The 17,053-nt window shown below is 48.4% G+C and overlaps 1 protein-coding gene across 4 annotated transcripts; it reads right to left on the bottom strand.

Moving 5' to 3' along the window:
- Positions 1 to 576: 576 nt before the first annotated feature.
- Positions 577 to 16,604, bottom strand: LOC125333790 (serine protease inhibitor Kazal-type 5-like). Of its 4 annotated transcripts, XM_048320019.1 has the most exons (14): positions 16,466 to 16,604; positions 15,271 to 15,296; positions 14,082 to 14,209; positions 13,503 to 13,569; positions 11,815 to 11,942; positions 11,660 to 11,711; positions 9,210 to 9,340; positions 8,545 to 8,623; positions 8,034 to 8,092; positions 7,123 to 7,204; positions 4,702 to 4,829; positions 4,272 to 4,335; positions 1,230 to 1,282; positions 577 to 815 (listed from the first exon to the last, which is right to left on the bottom strand). In XM_048320019.1, the coding sequence occupies exons 1-13, from the start codon at positions 16,521 to 16,523 to the stop codon at positions 1,277 to 1,279; spliced, it is 1,008 nt and encodes a 335-aa protein (XP_048175976.1). In that variant the 5' UTR covers positions 16,524 to 16,604; the 3' UTR covers positions 577 to 815; positions 1,230 to 1,276. The 4 variants fall into 4 exon arrangements, with proteins under 4 accessions (XP_048175976.1, XP_048175975.1, XP_048175978.1 ...); XM_048320018.1 differs by lacking the exon at positions 1,230 to 1,282; XM_048320021.1 differs by lacking the exons at positions 4,272 to 4,335; positions 4,702 to 4,829.
- Positions 16,605 to 17,053: the final 449 nt, after the last annotated feature.

Raw genomic sequence — 17,053 nt, 5'->3', positions numbered from 1 at the left:
ATCTCTGCTTCTGCCCTCTCACAGCAAGAGATACCGGCCAAATTCACACCTCCCCTCCAAATCCCAGAGACCTTTCTGGGCTCAGTGCATCTTCTAACATGACCACTGAACACGTATCTACATCCCAGCATTGCTCCAAACTGTGGTCTGGATTTCCCAGTGCCTCACAGAAGAAGCCTGGAAGAGAACACTTAGTGCATCATCTAAAGTGCCAGCTCAAGACACTGGGTGCTTTAAAAGCAATTTTTCTCTGTAGATTTCCAAATGTAAACCAAACAAATCAACAACCCTCTGAGGTAGGTAAGTATCTTTTAATGTTTGTTTTACAGGCAGGAGAAAAGGGCTGATAGGGCAAGTGAAGTGATTGACCCAAGATCCCATAATGAGCCAGAGAGAACCTGACCCCTCCTCACAAAACCCCAGACCATACTCTGCCCCCTTGGGTCCAACATCTTCACCAGGTATTTACAGCATCTGGTGCACCTCAGGGTGCTCACTGCCTAAGGAGCACATGGTGCAAGGCCAGAGTGGAGACTCGTGTGTCCCTCCCCTGAGGCTGAGTGAGGACAAGTGACATGAAGCTGAGGAGTTATCTTTATTGAAGAAGCACGTTAAGACACAGCGAGGCGGCAGCGACTGCAGCCACATGCACGGGGCAGATCTGGGAAGACACCACTGAGTCCCCACAGCCTTTCGCCCTCCACCTGAGCAAGGACGGGCCCCGTTTGCTGCAGAAGGGGATGAAGGCAGCTCTGGCACTCCTGAGGACTCGGCAGCTCCCCCGATGCTCGACATCGACTCTTCCTTTACTTGCTCTGCAGAGACAGAGGTCAGACTGTTTATTACTGTAGTCCCAGAAGGCAAAGGCACCTGAAAGGACCATGGGGAAACCTTAAAGCTGTGATGTTCCCATGCTCTGCAAGGGCTCTGGGCCATTCCTGCCTCACTGGGATGTGGGACAGCTCTGCCAGCATCATCCCTGCTCTGCAGGGACAGCTTGGCTGAACAAACAGAGGTGGAGGAAAGGAGTGGGCAGAGCCCACTACTGCAAGTCCCCACAGGCTCAGCCCCACTATCCCAGGGTCGCAGTGAGAGGAAAAGTCTTCAGAACCCTCTGTCCCAGCCCTGCCGCTTGTCTGAGCAAGGTGGGACACTCCAACCCTTGTGAAACACAACCCCAAAGGACAGGCTGGCCAAGCAGGGCTAAGTCACTGCCTCTCTCTCTGTACCTTTGGTCACAGCTGATCTCTGGTGTTTGCTGGCAGTCTGAATTCCATTACTCCTGGAAAGGAAGAGCAAAAAAATAAGCCCATTCCCAAGCTTGAACACTGCTGTGTGACCCTGGTATTGCTGTGACAGCCCCTCAGGCCAGCTCACTGTCACGTAAGACAACTGCAGCAGCATCTGGCACAAGGGCAGGCAGGCTGGGGCACTGCCAGCTGAGGAAAACAAGACTAATTTCAACCTCCAGCTAGCTGCTTTCCACACCTATTTTCTAATCTGGGAAAGGTCCCGCTTTTCTTCTTTCCCTCCTTTCACTGCATTTAAAAGTAGCGTGGCAAAACAGAGAGCATTGTAAGGAAACTGGGACTTGCCCATTGCAAACCTGGGAGCTCTGTTTGTTGAGAAACAGGTTAAAAAAAAAAAAAAAAAAAAAGGAGAAACAAGATAAACCCTTTTTTCCCCTGATCTATTGACCAGGGTGGGCAGGCTGGTGACTACTGCCCAGGTGATTAGTGGGAAAAACCTTTGAACAAGTAAAGGAACTGCAAGATATGCGGCATGAAAAGTCAAATGTGTTGGAAAGACCCACAATCAATTCATCCACGTGACACAGCCCTGCAGGACCTACCAGCCAGTTAACTTACCAAAAAAAAAAATATCTAAACCCAGGATGCCGACCTATGTTTGTCATCAGTAAAGCAGAACAGGATCAAAGGAATTCAGTTATGGCAGGGACCTCCCAGGGAAGGTGGTGAGACCCAACGCTGGCCAGTGGGGACAGGCTCTCTCTGCAGCAAGGTTTTGCACCCCAGCCATACCCAGATACACCCTTTAGTGTCAGATCTCTCTCAAACGACACTGCTCCCAACCCTTCCCACAAGCATCCTTCCCTGATGGCCATCAGGTCACCAGAGCTGCCAGAAACACCTGGAAATCCAGCTGGAGCTTTGCAGGCAGGAGTGGATGCAGGCACTGGGCTGCAAAGGGATGAGGCAGCTTTAACACACATTTTCGCAGGCAACCCTGCACTCTCCATGGATAATTTAAAAATACAACTCAAGGAAATACTACAATTTTTGGGTAACAATTTCTTATCTTCCTCCAAAGCATTTCACATTCTGCACATTGGAACTCTCTAAACCCATTTCTGATGCCAAAAGCACTGCTGGAGCTGCTTTCCTCCAGGTTTTAGTAGCATATATTGAGTGCCTGAATCTTCAGCAGTGAGAAAAATTAATTATACTGCAAGGGAGTATGAATTTCAGTGCTGAAAATAACATTGCTTTGTACATTGTTTATAAACTGCCATAAATTTCCAGCCTGATTCTTCAGGTGACATAATAAACATAAAGAATAAATCATTGTACAGGGGGGAGGGGGGCTTTTGTTTGGCTTTTCTTGCATCAAGAAAAAAAAGCTTATCACCTTAACTTTTAATTGCATCCGTCTCTCCTTGGAATACTTAACACAGCTACAAGCTCTCTGACTTTCAGTAAATGGCATCCCCCTCTTATTGCAAGGGCTCAAGAGCTGTAACAGCTCAGTGAAACATGAAGCAGTAAAGGAATTCCAGACCAGGCAGAGATTTGTGGGAATCCTCTCTATTTTTCAGTTGCCATGGTGTATTCATTCTCATTCTGTCTTGGACACAGTCACTACCAGACTCACATAGTGCCTCATCTCCCTGTACCCACAGGCCAACAGCAGCTCCATCTCCCTGAAGACTGAGGCACAAAGGCCCCCAGTACCATCACAGGCAAAATTATTTCTCTCTGCACTGCAATTTCTTCAACTTTAAGCAAAGTTTAGAGCGCTCTGCTGTTTTAGAGAAGACAGGAAAAGGAGCCAGGATGTTTAGTGTGTTTTGGGGATCTGCTGGTGTCCTGGTACTGAGCAGAGGAAGGCATGGAATGATACTATGGCATGATGGCTCTCTCATACCCCACAGCTCTCTGTGCCTACAAACACACAGATACCACATCCACACTCAGAAGCCAATGTTCCCATTCAAAACTTCCCAGAAATCTCTTTGGTAGGTTCAATATTTGGATTCTGTATTGGTTTAGAGTGGGAACCAATCTATTTCCCTGGGGATGAAGATTCAGTTTCTCAAGAGTTCATGCCAACGAGGACAATCCTCCCCAGGTGCCACAGGACATCCTGTGCACAGAGTCACAAACTGGGAGACACTGGCTGCAAATCCAAGAGCTGGAGGCTGTCCAGCTTCCACTGGTAGAAAGACAAAGCACAACTGAGAAATATTTAACTCATCTGCTACGTGATTGCACAAGATGTCAAGGCTCAAAACCTTTCCTGAAAGTATGCTACCTAGTGGATAATCTTCATTTCCCATCCATCTCCCTGGATTTTATTTAGGGAACAAGCCCTTTATGGTTTATATAATTCTGGTCTTTCTAGCTCCATCAAAGTTCCGGGAAGAAAGTCAGCTGTTTTCCCAGACACATCACACTCTTATCACACAGCCTAGGCAAAGCATGGAGACTATGCCCAGGTTATGTATTAAATCCAAGTCTCAACCTGTATTTAAACACCTGGACCATGAGCATCCATTCCTGGGGCTCTAATGATCCTGTCACAGGTGCAGGGGCCAGGCTGGCTCCTCAGCAGACACTTGGAGTGAAGTGGGATGCTACGCGCAGCCAAGAGACACTTTCTTTTCTCCACATCTTGGCAACATTCCACTCCAGGAAAAAAACAAAATAGAAATAGGGGCTTCAATACCTCTCTTCCCTCCCAACCAATGTGGCTGAAGAGCAGCTGCAGAGCATGCCTTTAATTAGCCCACTGCTAGCTGAAGGAACAAGCTAACTCTGTTAACCTGCCAGTGGGATCACGGTGTGGACGCCCAGCTCCTGCTGGAGGGCACAGTGGGCAGCTGCTGACTGCCAGCCACGCCTCATTCCTCACTCCCTATTGTGGCTGCCTGGATCGGGTCACCATCAGCTGAGACAGTGCCAACAGGGAATTTCCATCAGGGGAAAGGGAGAGATTGATGTTTGGCAGCCCAGCTGTGGTTTGCCGCTTACCACTTCAGGGGCAGGCTCTTGGCACTCGCCTCGATAGTTTACCGTGATGAAGTTTGAAGCTCTCCTGCAAAGGGAGGACAAGACATTGCTTATTATTCACTTGCAATGCCACAGCTCCCAGCTGCCGGCATGACAGTCCTCTGTGGGCTCCTTAATGCTTTGATGCTACTTCCAATGCGATGGCATTTGTTACTCCCCAAACAATCTCATGATTGGGTGGAGAGGGAATAGGGGACCCTGGCAACTTGTGTATCTTAATTAGCTGTCATCAGATTAATCTCAGGCATTTTGATCTATGTTTGCTTAACAGCAAAGCACCAAGGACACACTTGATAGTGAGTCATGATGTATCAAAACAAACACTGTTCTGCAAAAGACACTCGGGAATGGTGGATGGCCCTGTATTACTGAAATCTCTCCGCCTACTCACATGGCAGCTGAACACAAGTCACATTCATTTTTGTATGTTTTCCCATCAGTGCCACAGACTGGTTGTGAGGATTCGCTGCAGAAAATCCTTCCACCCTTTACCCCATGCAGAATTCGATCACAGTCCAGCTGAAGAGAGAAAAAAAATCACATTTGATGCCGGTTCACTGGCAAGACCCTCCTTTATGTGACTTGAAAGTGCTCACAAACCAAGCCTTGCATGGGGCCCCTCTGTCCTGTATCACATCCACCACACCTCCAGCCAGGCTTGGAGATCGATCATGTCTCTTGTTGGACCAGTCAGCCAAGCTTTGGGATACAGAGCCCTCATGCCCCTCTCATCTGATCCACCCCAACACTACGGTCCAGGGCGAGGTTTACTTCTCTCAAAGTGCATCCACAAGACAAAAATCATCTTCCACCCATACCTAGTCTTCCACATGAGTACGTCGATACCATTTTATCTCCAGGGATTGAGATGAAACCCATTGGCCAGAACGGAGGAAGAACGCCTGGAGCAGCCTGGCGCTGCCCGCGGGCGGTGCGACACGCAGCGCTCCTGACGCCCACCGCGCCGAGAGACACGAGCAGCTATGAATAATGAGGGGTGCCCTCCTGCTTCCTCTCGAGCATGGCAACGGGAACATTTAGGCACAGTTTTCCCTACAAACCACACGTGGCACAGCCGGGATGCACTGACAGAACCTTCAGGGATCCTAAAAAGCCTCTCGCACCCTCCGAGCAGAGTGGAGCGGGTGTTTGCACGGTCATAGCAGATTTCCGACAGCAGAGGTCAGGGATAGCACAGCCTGTTCCCTGACACGCACAGCCCCTTCCTCAGCCCCACCGTAGCTCCGGGATCCCAAAAAAGACAAAGACAAAGAAGTGACTAATGGGCTCCCAACCCCACTCCGGGTGCTACAAGACGTGTTGCAACGGCTGCAAATGGTGCAATGGGACTGCGAGAACATTCCACTTCCCCTTCCACCTGGAGATGCAGCATTTAGCACACAAATGATGGCTTATCAGCAGCCCTACGGGGCAGGAAGCACCCCAGGGAAGGAGGATTTCATGCCGCGCAGCACAGGGGGAGGTTTTGGTGATGTTGGCGTGCTGTGATAGTACCTGCTGGTTAAACGTCACTTGCTAATTTCCATAATGTGCTGCTTCCTCCCTCACCGGGGTAATCATCAGTGACGTGAGAGCAGACAATGCTGACCTTTGCAATCCTCTGCTGGATGCCTTCCTACGCACCAGACATTGCTGCCTGCACCACAGCCCAGGGCAGGAGGCCACCCCACCAGCAGCCCCGCACATCGCAGGTGCCAGCAGCCAGTGCCACCTTTCCTTTGGCTCTGGGAATTGTCTGTGACAAAACCCACAGGTGGCCCTGGAAAGAGGAGAGGAGCAGATCTGCTCCCTGAATCACCTCTGGTCTGTCAGGCTCGTCAGCATCACTGCCCCTCCAGTGCTACCAGTAAATACCACTAAGCCCTGAAGCAGACTGGCCTTATTACACCTAATGCTTCCTCTGGAATGCACCAAAATTGCTGTACCTGAACTATCTATTGGGTTTTTAACTCAAATATCCCTCTTCTAAAACTGGTCAGCGGCAGAGGCTTCAGAGAGAGTTAAGACAGTTGGTAGTAAGATCCCTCCAAACCCATAGAAACACGTTTCCTATCTCTTCCAAAATGCTATTTAAATTACTGTATGAAAATGCTGGAGGAATTAAAACATCAGGTATTTTTTTTAACCATCCTACCTCTAGACAACACCCTGTGATAGTGAGATCCACAGTTTAGTCACCCTTTTTACGGTAACTTATTTTCTCTTATTAGTTCACATTTTCCACTTTTAGCTCTGTTGGAGCTATTCCATTTTCTTCTCATGAGAAGGGAGAGCAGACACCCCCACCTTCCTCCTACATTATTCCTTACACAGTTGTCATCTACCACTCAGTGTTTCCCCCTTTAGCACTCCTTCCTTCTGCCAAACTTATCCTCATTCCCTGGTCAGCTCCACCACCCTGCTCTGACCACAGCCTTTATTCTCAGCACCTTCTCAGCATGGGGGGGGAGCACTCCTCACCCCATTTTGGCCACATGTGGGGCAGGACTCCAACCTGAGCTCAAGACCCACATGCCCCACAGGTGGGGGATTTCCACAAGGAGCCAAGCCCTTCCCTCTGCTTCAGTGCCAGGTGATACAGGGGCTTGCAGCAGGCTACAGATACTTTCACTCATTCAAACCCTTCCAGGGACATGGCGCCAAGTGAAAAGCTTCAGGGTTACAGCAAGAACGGGAACAGCTGCAGGCAAAGGAGCAGGGGTGGTGCAGCACCAGCAGAGGAGCACCCCACAGGAGAGGTCCTCATTTCTGCCCACACAGCTGCCACCCGAGGGGCAGGAGGTGGATTTACCATCGGGTCCTCAGCGGTGTCTCTGCTCTGTGACTTGCGGCCGGGTGACTGGTTGCAGTTTTTGCCACGCTGACCTTGTGGGCTGGCAGAGAGAGCAGAGATACAGTTCATCACCAACTCTTCCCAAACACGGGGAGCAGAGGGCAAACCCACCCTCCCTGCAAACCCCCACAGCTCTTGGAGGGCTGTTTGCACCATGGCATCCACCCACCCACCAGATAGGAGAGGGTGAGAAGCCCCCCCAGCCACATGCTAAAAGGGAGGAAGCCAAGAGCAGGACACAGCTTTGCCCTGTGTTCAGTCTGAGTGCACCACCACCCCAGGGCTCTGCACCCCTTTGTCTGCTGGCAGCACTTGATGGAAGGGGGACATGAAGGAATTGTACCAGTCAAAAGCAAGAAATCTCAGTGTCCCCAAGAAAAAGCAGCAGCTGAGTCCTGCTCAGGGCCAACAGCTACAAAACAAACAGCACCCGCCTGACCAGTGCCCAGAAAGCACAGGGTGCACCAGGCACTGCTTTGAGCCAGGGCCAGGCACACACGTGTGCACTGCCAGGAGACAGCTTTTGCTGGACAAAGTGTCCCGAGACGGATTCTGAGCACAGCAATCGCTGGTGCTTCATACACACAACATCAAGGCCAAAAAGGAGCGAGGGCTTCACGAGAAACATGCCCCACTATGTGTCTCTTCCCCATCATCAGCTCAGCCAGTGGGAAGTGCTGTAGCAAGCACCAAACATTCACTGCTCCATCCCAGACCGTGCTGCTCCTGTGCTGTCAAACCATTCTTGCTCCTATTAATCTCCTAACCACCCCTAAAAAATACACTTACACGGAAGGGGGCAGAAACCAGTGCCAGGGCTGGAGGTGCCTGTGGGGACAGGCTGCCACCCCAGGTGCTGCTGAACTCACCCTCTGCCCGAGAAGGGACGCCTCTCGTTTACACCCTGCCGTGAACCACCACAGTTCTTCTGCAAAAGGGCCAGAACACACTCAACAACAACTTTTATGCAAGTAGAGAAGCAGCAAAGCTAAAGCAGCTCCTGCCCTCCCCCTTATCCTCCCAGACCCAAAGAATGACAGGGCTGCTCTTAAAGTAACAGGTTTGATGCACCCCATGCCCACCAAATGTTATCATCCAAGGGCTTAGAGGATTGTGGGGAGTCTGAACCCGCCCTTTGTCTCTCATATAGCATCACATCACTGGGAAAGTGAGAAGGGCTGTTCCGTCAGGCCCAAATGAGTCCAGTTTGTATGCTCACACCCAGGTCCAACCACCCTCTCCTCCATCATTAGTTGGCCACAGAATCCTAAGCACCTTGATCACCTCAGGCTGACCACAGGCAGTCCCTGGCCATCCAGACCCCACAGACTCTCACCAGACCCCTTCTGAGTTCATCATAGGCTCCGAGCTCCATCTCACCTGGTATGTCCTCTCTGAAGGGGGCAATTTGTTGCGCTGGACAGTTCCACCCCCTCTTTGAGCTTGAGCTTCCTTTTTACTGGAAGAAGGGAAGAGGAGAAAAAAATGGAGTGCTATGGTAGTGTGAGTGCCACCAGCACCCAGGGCTGCCCTGTAAGCCAGTGCCCTGCCACTAGGTACCACCTCCCCATCCACAGTCCCTGTTCCTGGTGGTCCTGTTCCTAATTCCCACCCCTAAGTCTTCTCCCTTTCTCCTCACCATTCCCACTGTATGCTACATCCTGGATCCAGGTGGCTGCTTTCATATCAGGGCTGCTTCTGCATATGCTCTATGGGAGTAGAGAGAGAGCATCTGGAAGGCAAAGTACACATGTGGGAAACTCCTCAGGAGCTGCCCATGCCTGACAGTCCCCTGGGAAAGGGGCTGCTCTGTCAACTTTGCTTCTCCTCCTCTACTCCACACTGCTTTTCACCTGCCCCTGGGCCCTTAGTGCTGACAGCGAAGCGCAAAAAGAAACCCCACTGCCAGAGCATCTCTTAGAGGGCCACTGGGAGTCAGGACTCTCCCAGGCATTGCCCAGGTGCAGCTTCACAGGCAGAAGCTGCACTTTTGCAGCCAGAGATTTCCCTCTTTGCTGTCGCTGCTCAGGGGAAGGGGTACTCACAACTTCTCAGCACACATGAGACATTTGTTGGTGTGCTGCTTGCCAGAGGCATCCCGGACAGGGGCGTTCTCCCTCGTGCAGGACAGGCGGCCACCAGCTTCAAACTGGGAGCGAAACTCGCTGCAGTCATCCTGTGGAAGGAGGGCAGGGTTAGGGCACTCTGTCCTCCTTGCCTTATTGATCGGATCCTTAGAAACCTGGGGTTTCCTGCCAGAAAAGCATGGAACTATCACAAATGCATCACAGGAGAGTCTGGGTGGGGGTGAGAGAAGAGGATGTGCAGTACCAGCCACTTAGCATATAAACAGAGGGGTGAGTCAGAAAAATTCCGGGTCCTTCTGCCTGCACAGCACGTGTGTTGGGAGTTTTCTAGTATGGTCCCACTAATTATTATTCTCCTGGTTGGGCCATCCAAAGCATGCCAGTGATGTGACCGATACAGTAATGAAGTCACTCCCTTTTCTCCCAACATCCTTAACACACAGCTACAGCCTTTTCCCAGATTGTAGCTCAAGATAATTTTCTTTACAAAGCCCGTAGGATCCTCCAAACCAGCCACACTTTGGGACGTGTCAATCAAGAAGCAGCAGTTAAAACATAAAAGCACAATGCAAACATACTCAATAGTCCACAAGCACAGGAAGGTTGTTTGGAGAGTGGATGATTAATTTGTTCCTTGTTCAAAACTGCTGTACAGAAACTATGTTCACCTGCCCCTGTTATGTAACATGGATGGAAACATTCAGTCCCCCTAATTTCAACTGTTTCACACACTGCAATAGGCAGCTCCAATCAGCAAGTACAAAGGACAGGGAAGTGACTTCCACTTACCCGTTTCTTCTTAAAAACAGATTTTAGTGCTCGCAATTTTCTGCCCATTTTGTGCAGTCCTGCTAGCTTGCATGAAGGCCCTTGGCAGGTCACTGGCCTTACCCTTTGCTGTGCTCAGAAGTTTACACCACCTCATCCCCTCTGCCAACAGGAGGTTTCCCCAGTGTTGTCCTGCATCCCATCCAGGGCACCTCAGCCTCCAGCTCCTCAGCTTTCCCACGAGGGTAATGCTGGAAAACCAATCCGAGCACAAAGCCCCACATTTCCCTAGGGCCACGCCAGGCAGGGATAGCAGAGATGATCTGGCCCTGGATGAGCCTCTGCTGCTGTGCCAACAGCCATGAAGCATTGTCCCACCAGAAAGAAGCGTTGCATCCACTCCAGAGGGGCTCCCCACAAGCCTCACTGCTTCTCCCCACCACCAGCGTGTGCTCACAACCCTGCACAGCTCAGGCCATGCTTTCCCTTCCCAACAAGCCCAGGAAAGTTCTCCCAGCCCCTCTGTGCCTTAATCCCTGGGACCAGCCCAGCAGCCCAGTTCTCTGCAGACAGATCTTCCTTCCACTAAGAGCTTCTCTCAAACATTTTCTCTTTGACCCAGCATTTCTGGAGCCCTATTCAGGCCTGACCTCCGCTGCAAAAATCTCACTGAGTACATCCAAGTCGTGCGTTTGCCTTTTTCACGGCCTGTCACATCCCTGACCCGCTAATAAATGCAGGGCTTTCTTATCCTTTGTCACTTCTAGCCAGTGAGTAAGAATTCTTGTTAATCACTGACTGTGTGATCTTGCTACTGCCATTACATTTTATCTTGTTTCTATTACTCCAGGCCTCAGCACTATCCAATTAGTCTTGAGTGATCTGCTGATCCTCCTCTGCTGATACTGCCTCCCAGCTTTGCCATCAGCAAATTTCACTTACACTTCTATTTTTTGGTGCCAAAGTCATTAGAAAAAGCACTAAAACAGGATTATCCCCAAGACTGAGGCTTAAGGGGGCCGCACCAGCCCCTACCATAGCAGGAATCGAGAGGAAATTGGTGGAAAGCAACTATTTTCCCTTTTACAGGGCTGCTTTTGCCAGCAAAGCATCAGTGCACAGCAACATGGTGGCTGCAGCATGCCAGGGAGAAGGTGGCAAATCACAGCTCCATGAGAACAAAGTTTCCAACAAAAAAAAGCTAAAACTGAGCCACAGGCCCAGAGATAGTGCAAGGCTGACATCTCCCAGAACACAATGATCTCTTATGCTGTGCAGAGCTCAGATTTAGGGCCTTTCACAGATTTTTCTTTTCCACCTAATTAGCAGCCTCAGCAGAATTGACCTCTCCACCTGTGAGCTGAAATTCGGGATAGCACAGCACACCTGGCTTCCTGCTCTGTCAGGATTTGCCTGTCCTTAGATCCACAGGTCAGCAGGGCAGACCATAATATTCAGGCACAAGCTGTTCACTTGAGGGACTCAAGAGCATGAATAAGAAATAAGGAGGGTAAGGAAAGTGGATCTCTAAATTAAGTCAGAGGAGAAAGAGCAACTGAGTAGAATAACATTGCCTTCCTCTGTCTTGGGTGAAAATCCAATAAAGTCCTATATTGACCTGCCTAATACTTTAATCTCACCTTATCTTTTCCTTGTCTGTTTTTAGATAACTTCCGCTCATTCTCCCTTTTGCTGGAAGAGAAGAAGATGAGAAAGTGAATACCAGGGTGCTCCAGGGAGGAGAGGTTTCCCCAGCGCTGGTGCGAGCAATCCCACGCTCCTTTCCTTTACTCACAACTTCTCTGCACACATGATGCACTTATTGCTGTGCTGCTTCCCGGAGGCATCCCGGACAGGGTCGTTCTCCCTGGTGCAGGAAAGTTTCCCTCTGTTGAACAGATCCCGAAACTCCCGACACTCATCCTGTGCAAATGCCAAAAGCATGGGTTGACACGGATATGCTGATGGAGAGACGCATCTCCCGCAAATCCACAAAGGATTATCCACCCAACGAATTACATTTCAAACGTTATTTTGCTTCCTTGAGGCGTAACTCGGTGGAAAACCAAAACATGCAGCATAAAACAAAGAAATCCATATGTTTAGATGAGCAGATCTGTCTTTTGCATCCAGGGCAGCCTTGTTGCTATTTCTAATAGATAACACGTGCAAGATCCTGCCCGAAGGACCTAAGCTCTGCTCTGAGTATAAAATCCACAGTTTCAGTGAATTTCAGATGAGAAAGTCGGTTTTCCCATCTCTCATGAGAGAACGTACTGCTAAGAAATTTAAAACCCATGCACAGTAAAAAAATGAAGCTGCAGGCCTAAACAAAATATAATCCTTGAACACCTCCTATCCCCAGGTACACGAGAGTAAGAGGTGGGTGTTTTTACCTTCCACTTAACATGATGGTACATGTTAATTGAACCAAAGCACTCTATTTCACAAAAGGCTTTTGTAGCAAAGCCTGCTTAAGCATTTCAGCCTGGCCTTTACTTTCCTCTGAACAGTTTTCCCATAACTTTCAGGGCAAGTCTGCAGTGTAAGAAACACACGGAACACGTGAAGTCTTTAGGTCCGTTTATGCAGCACTTACAACCTTATCTGCCATGTGATCTGCAAGACATTTTTCCTCTCACACCATGTAGAGGAGATGGCTTGATAGCTTATCCCAGCTCTGCAGATGGGGAAGTCAAGCCTAGAAAATTACTTGCCAAAAGCCAGACAGAAAATCTATGGCTTAACAAAGAAATTCAGTGTAGGTCTCTTCCTGATGCTGTAAAACTGTCCTGCCTTCAGGACCATACTTTGGCAAGTCAGATGTCTTAAAAAAAGATGTCCCTTAGGACAGCTATGCCTTACAAAGCCTTTAATTTGTGCACACACACAAGAGCCAGAAAGCTACCCTGCTTAACCAGATGTAAAAAATAAATAAATCAATCACCACAACCAACATTATCTGATGGAAACCAATTCACTCCCATCTAGAATAAAAACCCAAGGCTAAAAGGACAGCTCCCTCCACATAAAGACCTGCTATCTAGAAAAACAGCTATGGGTAAAAGAAACCAGCCAGGTGCATCAACAAGATAAACAAGGGACAATTAGAGCCAGCCTGTTCCCACACCCTGCCCTAGTCAGAGCTCACATGCGCCAACCTTGCTATTAAATATTTGCCAGATGCCAATGGTGTGCCTTATAAACAGGCAGGCATCCTCCTCAGCCAGGGCTCGGGGTCAGGCACACACCGGAGGTGCCGTGATTGCCTGGGAGGAGCCGCCAGGAATTTTGGTTTCTTTTATGCTGGTGGATAGCACAAAGCCTCACACTCTTCCCAAGGCTGGGCATGTTTGCCCTGCTCCCCTTGCAGGGCCCTTTCCCACGCTGCAGATGAGGAAGCACCCTGGGCAGCGGCTCAGAGGCAGCAGACTCGATGCCATCACCAATAAAACTGGCTTCGGCACAGATGTTTCACCTCACCTTTCCCAAGGAGTTCACCTTCCTGTCCGCCTCTCCACCACTCCCTTTGTTTTTTGAGTCTCTTTCCCTGCAAGAAACGGAGGTGTGAGTGACAGGGCAGCGTGCAGTGCTCAGACACAAAGTCAAAATAGAGGGTGATTAAAGGGCAGTCCCGCCAACCCCACCTCCCCATTGCACAAGGCAGCAGCGCAGATCAGCACCAGGGCTCAGCTCCCTGACACATGCCCAGGGTGTTTAACATCTCTGCACTGGGGGCATTGTGCCATCCTTTCTCCCTGCCTAATATGCAGCTCTCTCCATCCTAAGAAACACCATCCACAGAAACAAGAAGCTCAACTGTGTAAATTTTCACTCTGCATTTGTTCCTCACACTCCGTGGTGAATCCCCAACATGTGATGAGCTGGAGAGAGCTACTGGGTTCACAAGTTTGCTGAAGAACTACAGACTGGTCTGGTTGGCCAGGTGCAACAACTTTATAGCACGGAGCCTCCTGAGAGCTGGCTCCCTGCTGTGGGAGGACAGGACATGCTGTGGGTGGGCAGGGCTGCCACTGGAGCCAGCAGGCAGCTGATACTCACAGCAGCCTTTGGCACATCATGCACTTGTTGAGGTCTCCTTTGTTATTTGGGCTGCTGAAGACCTCCTTGGTGATGGGACAGGAATACTTCCCACTGCGCAGAAGTGACCAAATTTTCCTGCATTCGTTCTGAAAAGCACAGAGGAGGGCAATCAGTGGAGGCTCCCAGCAAGATCCTGAGAACTGTTTGTTCACACTGAATCTTTTATGGGTGTGCTGCAGGCTCTCAACAGCACCAGTTTGCTCACACAAACCACACTCCTCCTGCCCATACACCACACGTGGCACAGGCTGCGCCCAGAGCCCTGCTCGAGGCTCCCGAAGCAGAAAAGGCAATGAGAAAGTTCAAAACCCATCGCAAGAACCATTAATCATGGGGAAAGGAATATATATTTAGGGAACACATTTAATTTACATACAGCTGCAAATTGCTACCCACTACAGAGGACGACTGCACATTATAAAGTTAGCCAAGAGCAGAAAATAGAGCCCTGCAAGTGCCAGAGGGATGCAAGAGGAATGAACGGGCCAGAGCGACTGAAGAGTGATTCATGTGCAAGACAAGCACAGAAAAGCAGAACCCCCTCAGGAAGCAGAGCAGTAATATTGTGCAACGTTGCAGCAGCCCCTTGCATCTTCTGCTGGGTAGCTGAGATGCAGACCAGGGAGAAGCAATGAACCGTTTAGTTATTTTTGGCTACTGTGTTTCCCGAAAGGATCTTTACCAAGGAGACAAGCTTGCTTGATTAAAACATGAATGGAACTGACTTCTAAGTCATTGAATCAAATTATTTTCTGAGACTCAAAGGACTTGCCTTAATTCTTTTAATTATGAAACTCAGGAATTATCGGAAGCAGGGGTTTCTGCTGGATCAGAAGCTATATTCTAAAATATCATTAAAAATGTAATTCATGCCATTTCTAACATCACTTCATGAGACTTCCAGCCCAGAGCTGTTTGGATATGATCAGAGCATCATGCACCAAACACACACTGTCAGCTGGAGCTGTTGCTGTATTACCTAAGTGTTGTTTTTAAATATGGAGAGATTCACTGCTTTTTCCACCACTGAAAAAGCATTATAATATCTAAGTATAGTGCATCTAAATGGACTTTGCTCAGAGCATGCATTAAGCAGTGTAAGTTGGCAAAACAAAGGGAGGATCAGAATAGAAAAGGTTGGACTCGCCTTAATCGAAGCTTGACTGGCAACATCTGCGACAGAAAAACCAACAATGAAACCATACAAAAATCTTTGAAGGGAAATTTTAAAGCAAAAGCATTTAATTAAAATACTTGATGCAGTGTCCTAATCCACCCAAATACCTCTTGATAAAAGCTAATCCAATGCATTATTTCACACTGATAGACAGTCTCTAATGCCCAGTCCTTTCTGGAACACTGCACTTTTTGTCATTCAAATGCAAAATAACATCCATTTTTTTGTGTCTTTGTGCCCTCCTTTACTACATTTCTTTTCTCAGGCTTAAAATCCAGGTTCCAAGGATGGTTCAGTAGCTGTTTCTCCATTATTCTACACCCCCTGCCTTGGTAGTTGCATCAAACCCACACATACATTTTTGGCATTCTTCACCATCACTTAAAATTGGGATACCAGAGCTAGGCCATATCACATTGTTTGTCCAAAATGACAAATTCCTTTTCAAGGCCCATTCCATTTGCAGTACTTCACACAAATTATCAAATTAATAATGAGTCAGCAGGTGAGTAGCTGACAGCCATTTCTTTTTACTAAGCCACTTAAAGATGGTATAATATGGTTCATCCTCTTTTGTATCATCAGTGGCATTGCAAGGAACTGTCAAGAAATCTTCCATTAGCTCTTTTTCAATAGGAACAGGCAGAAAATTGAAAGACCATTGCTTCAAACGCAGCTCCTGCTGAAGTCTATCTATTGTAGCCAAATTACTGCAGCCATGCGAAAATGCCTTCCTTAGCAAGTGTTGACAAGACATTACCATTTTTCTGAATTTACAAAAAAATTGTATTACATTTCTGTTCAAAGTTGGGCTTTTTATGGAAGAATTCAGTCTGGTTGGAAATTGGTATTCTCCCACTTAGAAAAATGGGGGTTTGGCTTTTTCGTTTGTTCTTAAACTGCTAATTCTAGTAAAAATAGATGCTTTTATATACCAATAAAACTTCACTATTTCCACATGAAAAAGAAAAAGCAGTTAACAAGACATGTTATATCAAACCAATACATGTAGTACAGCAAAAAAATTGGTGGTCTTCTGCTATACCACTATGCATCTTAAAAATACAAGGGCTCTCTAATCCTCTCTCTGTCTTTACGGGCACTCCCAGGCTGCATCCTCTGCCAGTCCCAGATTCCAGCACGGAGAACATCACAAGTTACTAACCTGAGAAGAAGCAGAAAAATGCCAGAGCAAGGACCACCGAGGCACCTTCTATTTTCATGGTGAGGATGGTGGCAGCTGTTTGCCTACGTTGACTCTACTAGAGCATTGCTCAATGAAACCCAAAGAAGGGGCTCAGGGCTGATCACATATATATAGATGTCCAGGTTCTCCGCCTTCCTTATGATGTAACCTGCCCAAGAACCATCATTAGCTGCAAAAACCGGTTTGTTGACACTACTCTAAATTCTAATGATCCCATTAACACAATTAATTTCCATAAGGATGAGACATATTTGAGTCACTCCCTGCATTTTGTCAAGGTAAGAAAATTATAAATAGATCACTTCAGATCCCCCACACAGGCAGAGGGATTCTTGCCATCTTCAGCGTGGTTCCATAAGACAGCGGGACTCCAGCCATCACACCACAAATACCTTTTCATATCTCAACGAAATAGCTGAAAGGGCTTTTATTCTAATAACTTGTCTGCAGAAGAGACAACAGGAAGGCCAGGTCACTCAGACCTCTGGAAGTCAGTCTGCTTTTATTAAAGCACCTCAGTATGAACCTAAAGAGTAAACATTCAGG

Source organism: Corvus hawaiiensis, chromosome 15, assembly GCF_020740725.1.
Source record: "Corvus hawaiiensis isolate bCorHaw1 chromosome 15, bCorHaw1.pri.cur, whole genome shotgun sequence".
In the NCBI taxonomy this organism is placed as follows: domain Eukaryota; kingdom Metazoa; phylum Chordata; class Aves; order Passeriformes; family Corvidae; genus Corvus; species Corvus hawaiiensis.
Note: the sequence above shows the minus strand (reverse complement) of the source record. Positions and strands in the feature narration are given on the sequence as shown.

Excerpts from the sequence above, each read along its gene's own strand:
- LOC125333790 (XM_048320018.1), bottom strand. The coding sequence starts at position 16,523 with ATGAAAATAGAAGGTGCCTCGGTGGTCCTTGCTCTGGCATTTTTCTGC. Across the intron at positions 13,570-14,081 it reads ATGATGTGCCAAAGGCTGCT|GGAAAGAGACTCAAAAAACA; the intron begins GTGAGTATCAGC and ends CGTTTCTTGCAG. Across the intron at positions 8,093-8,544 it reads CTTCAGAGAGGACATACCAG|AAGAACTGTGGTGGTTCACG; the intron begins GTGAGATGGAGC and ends GCCCTTTTGCAG.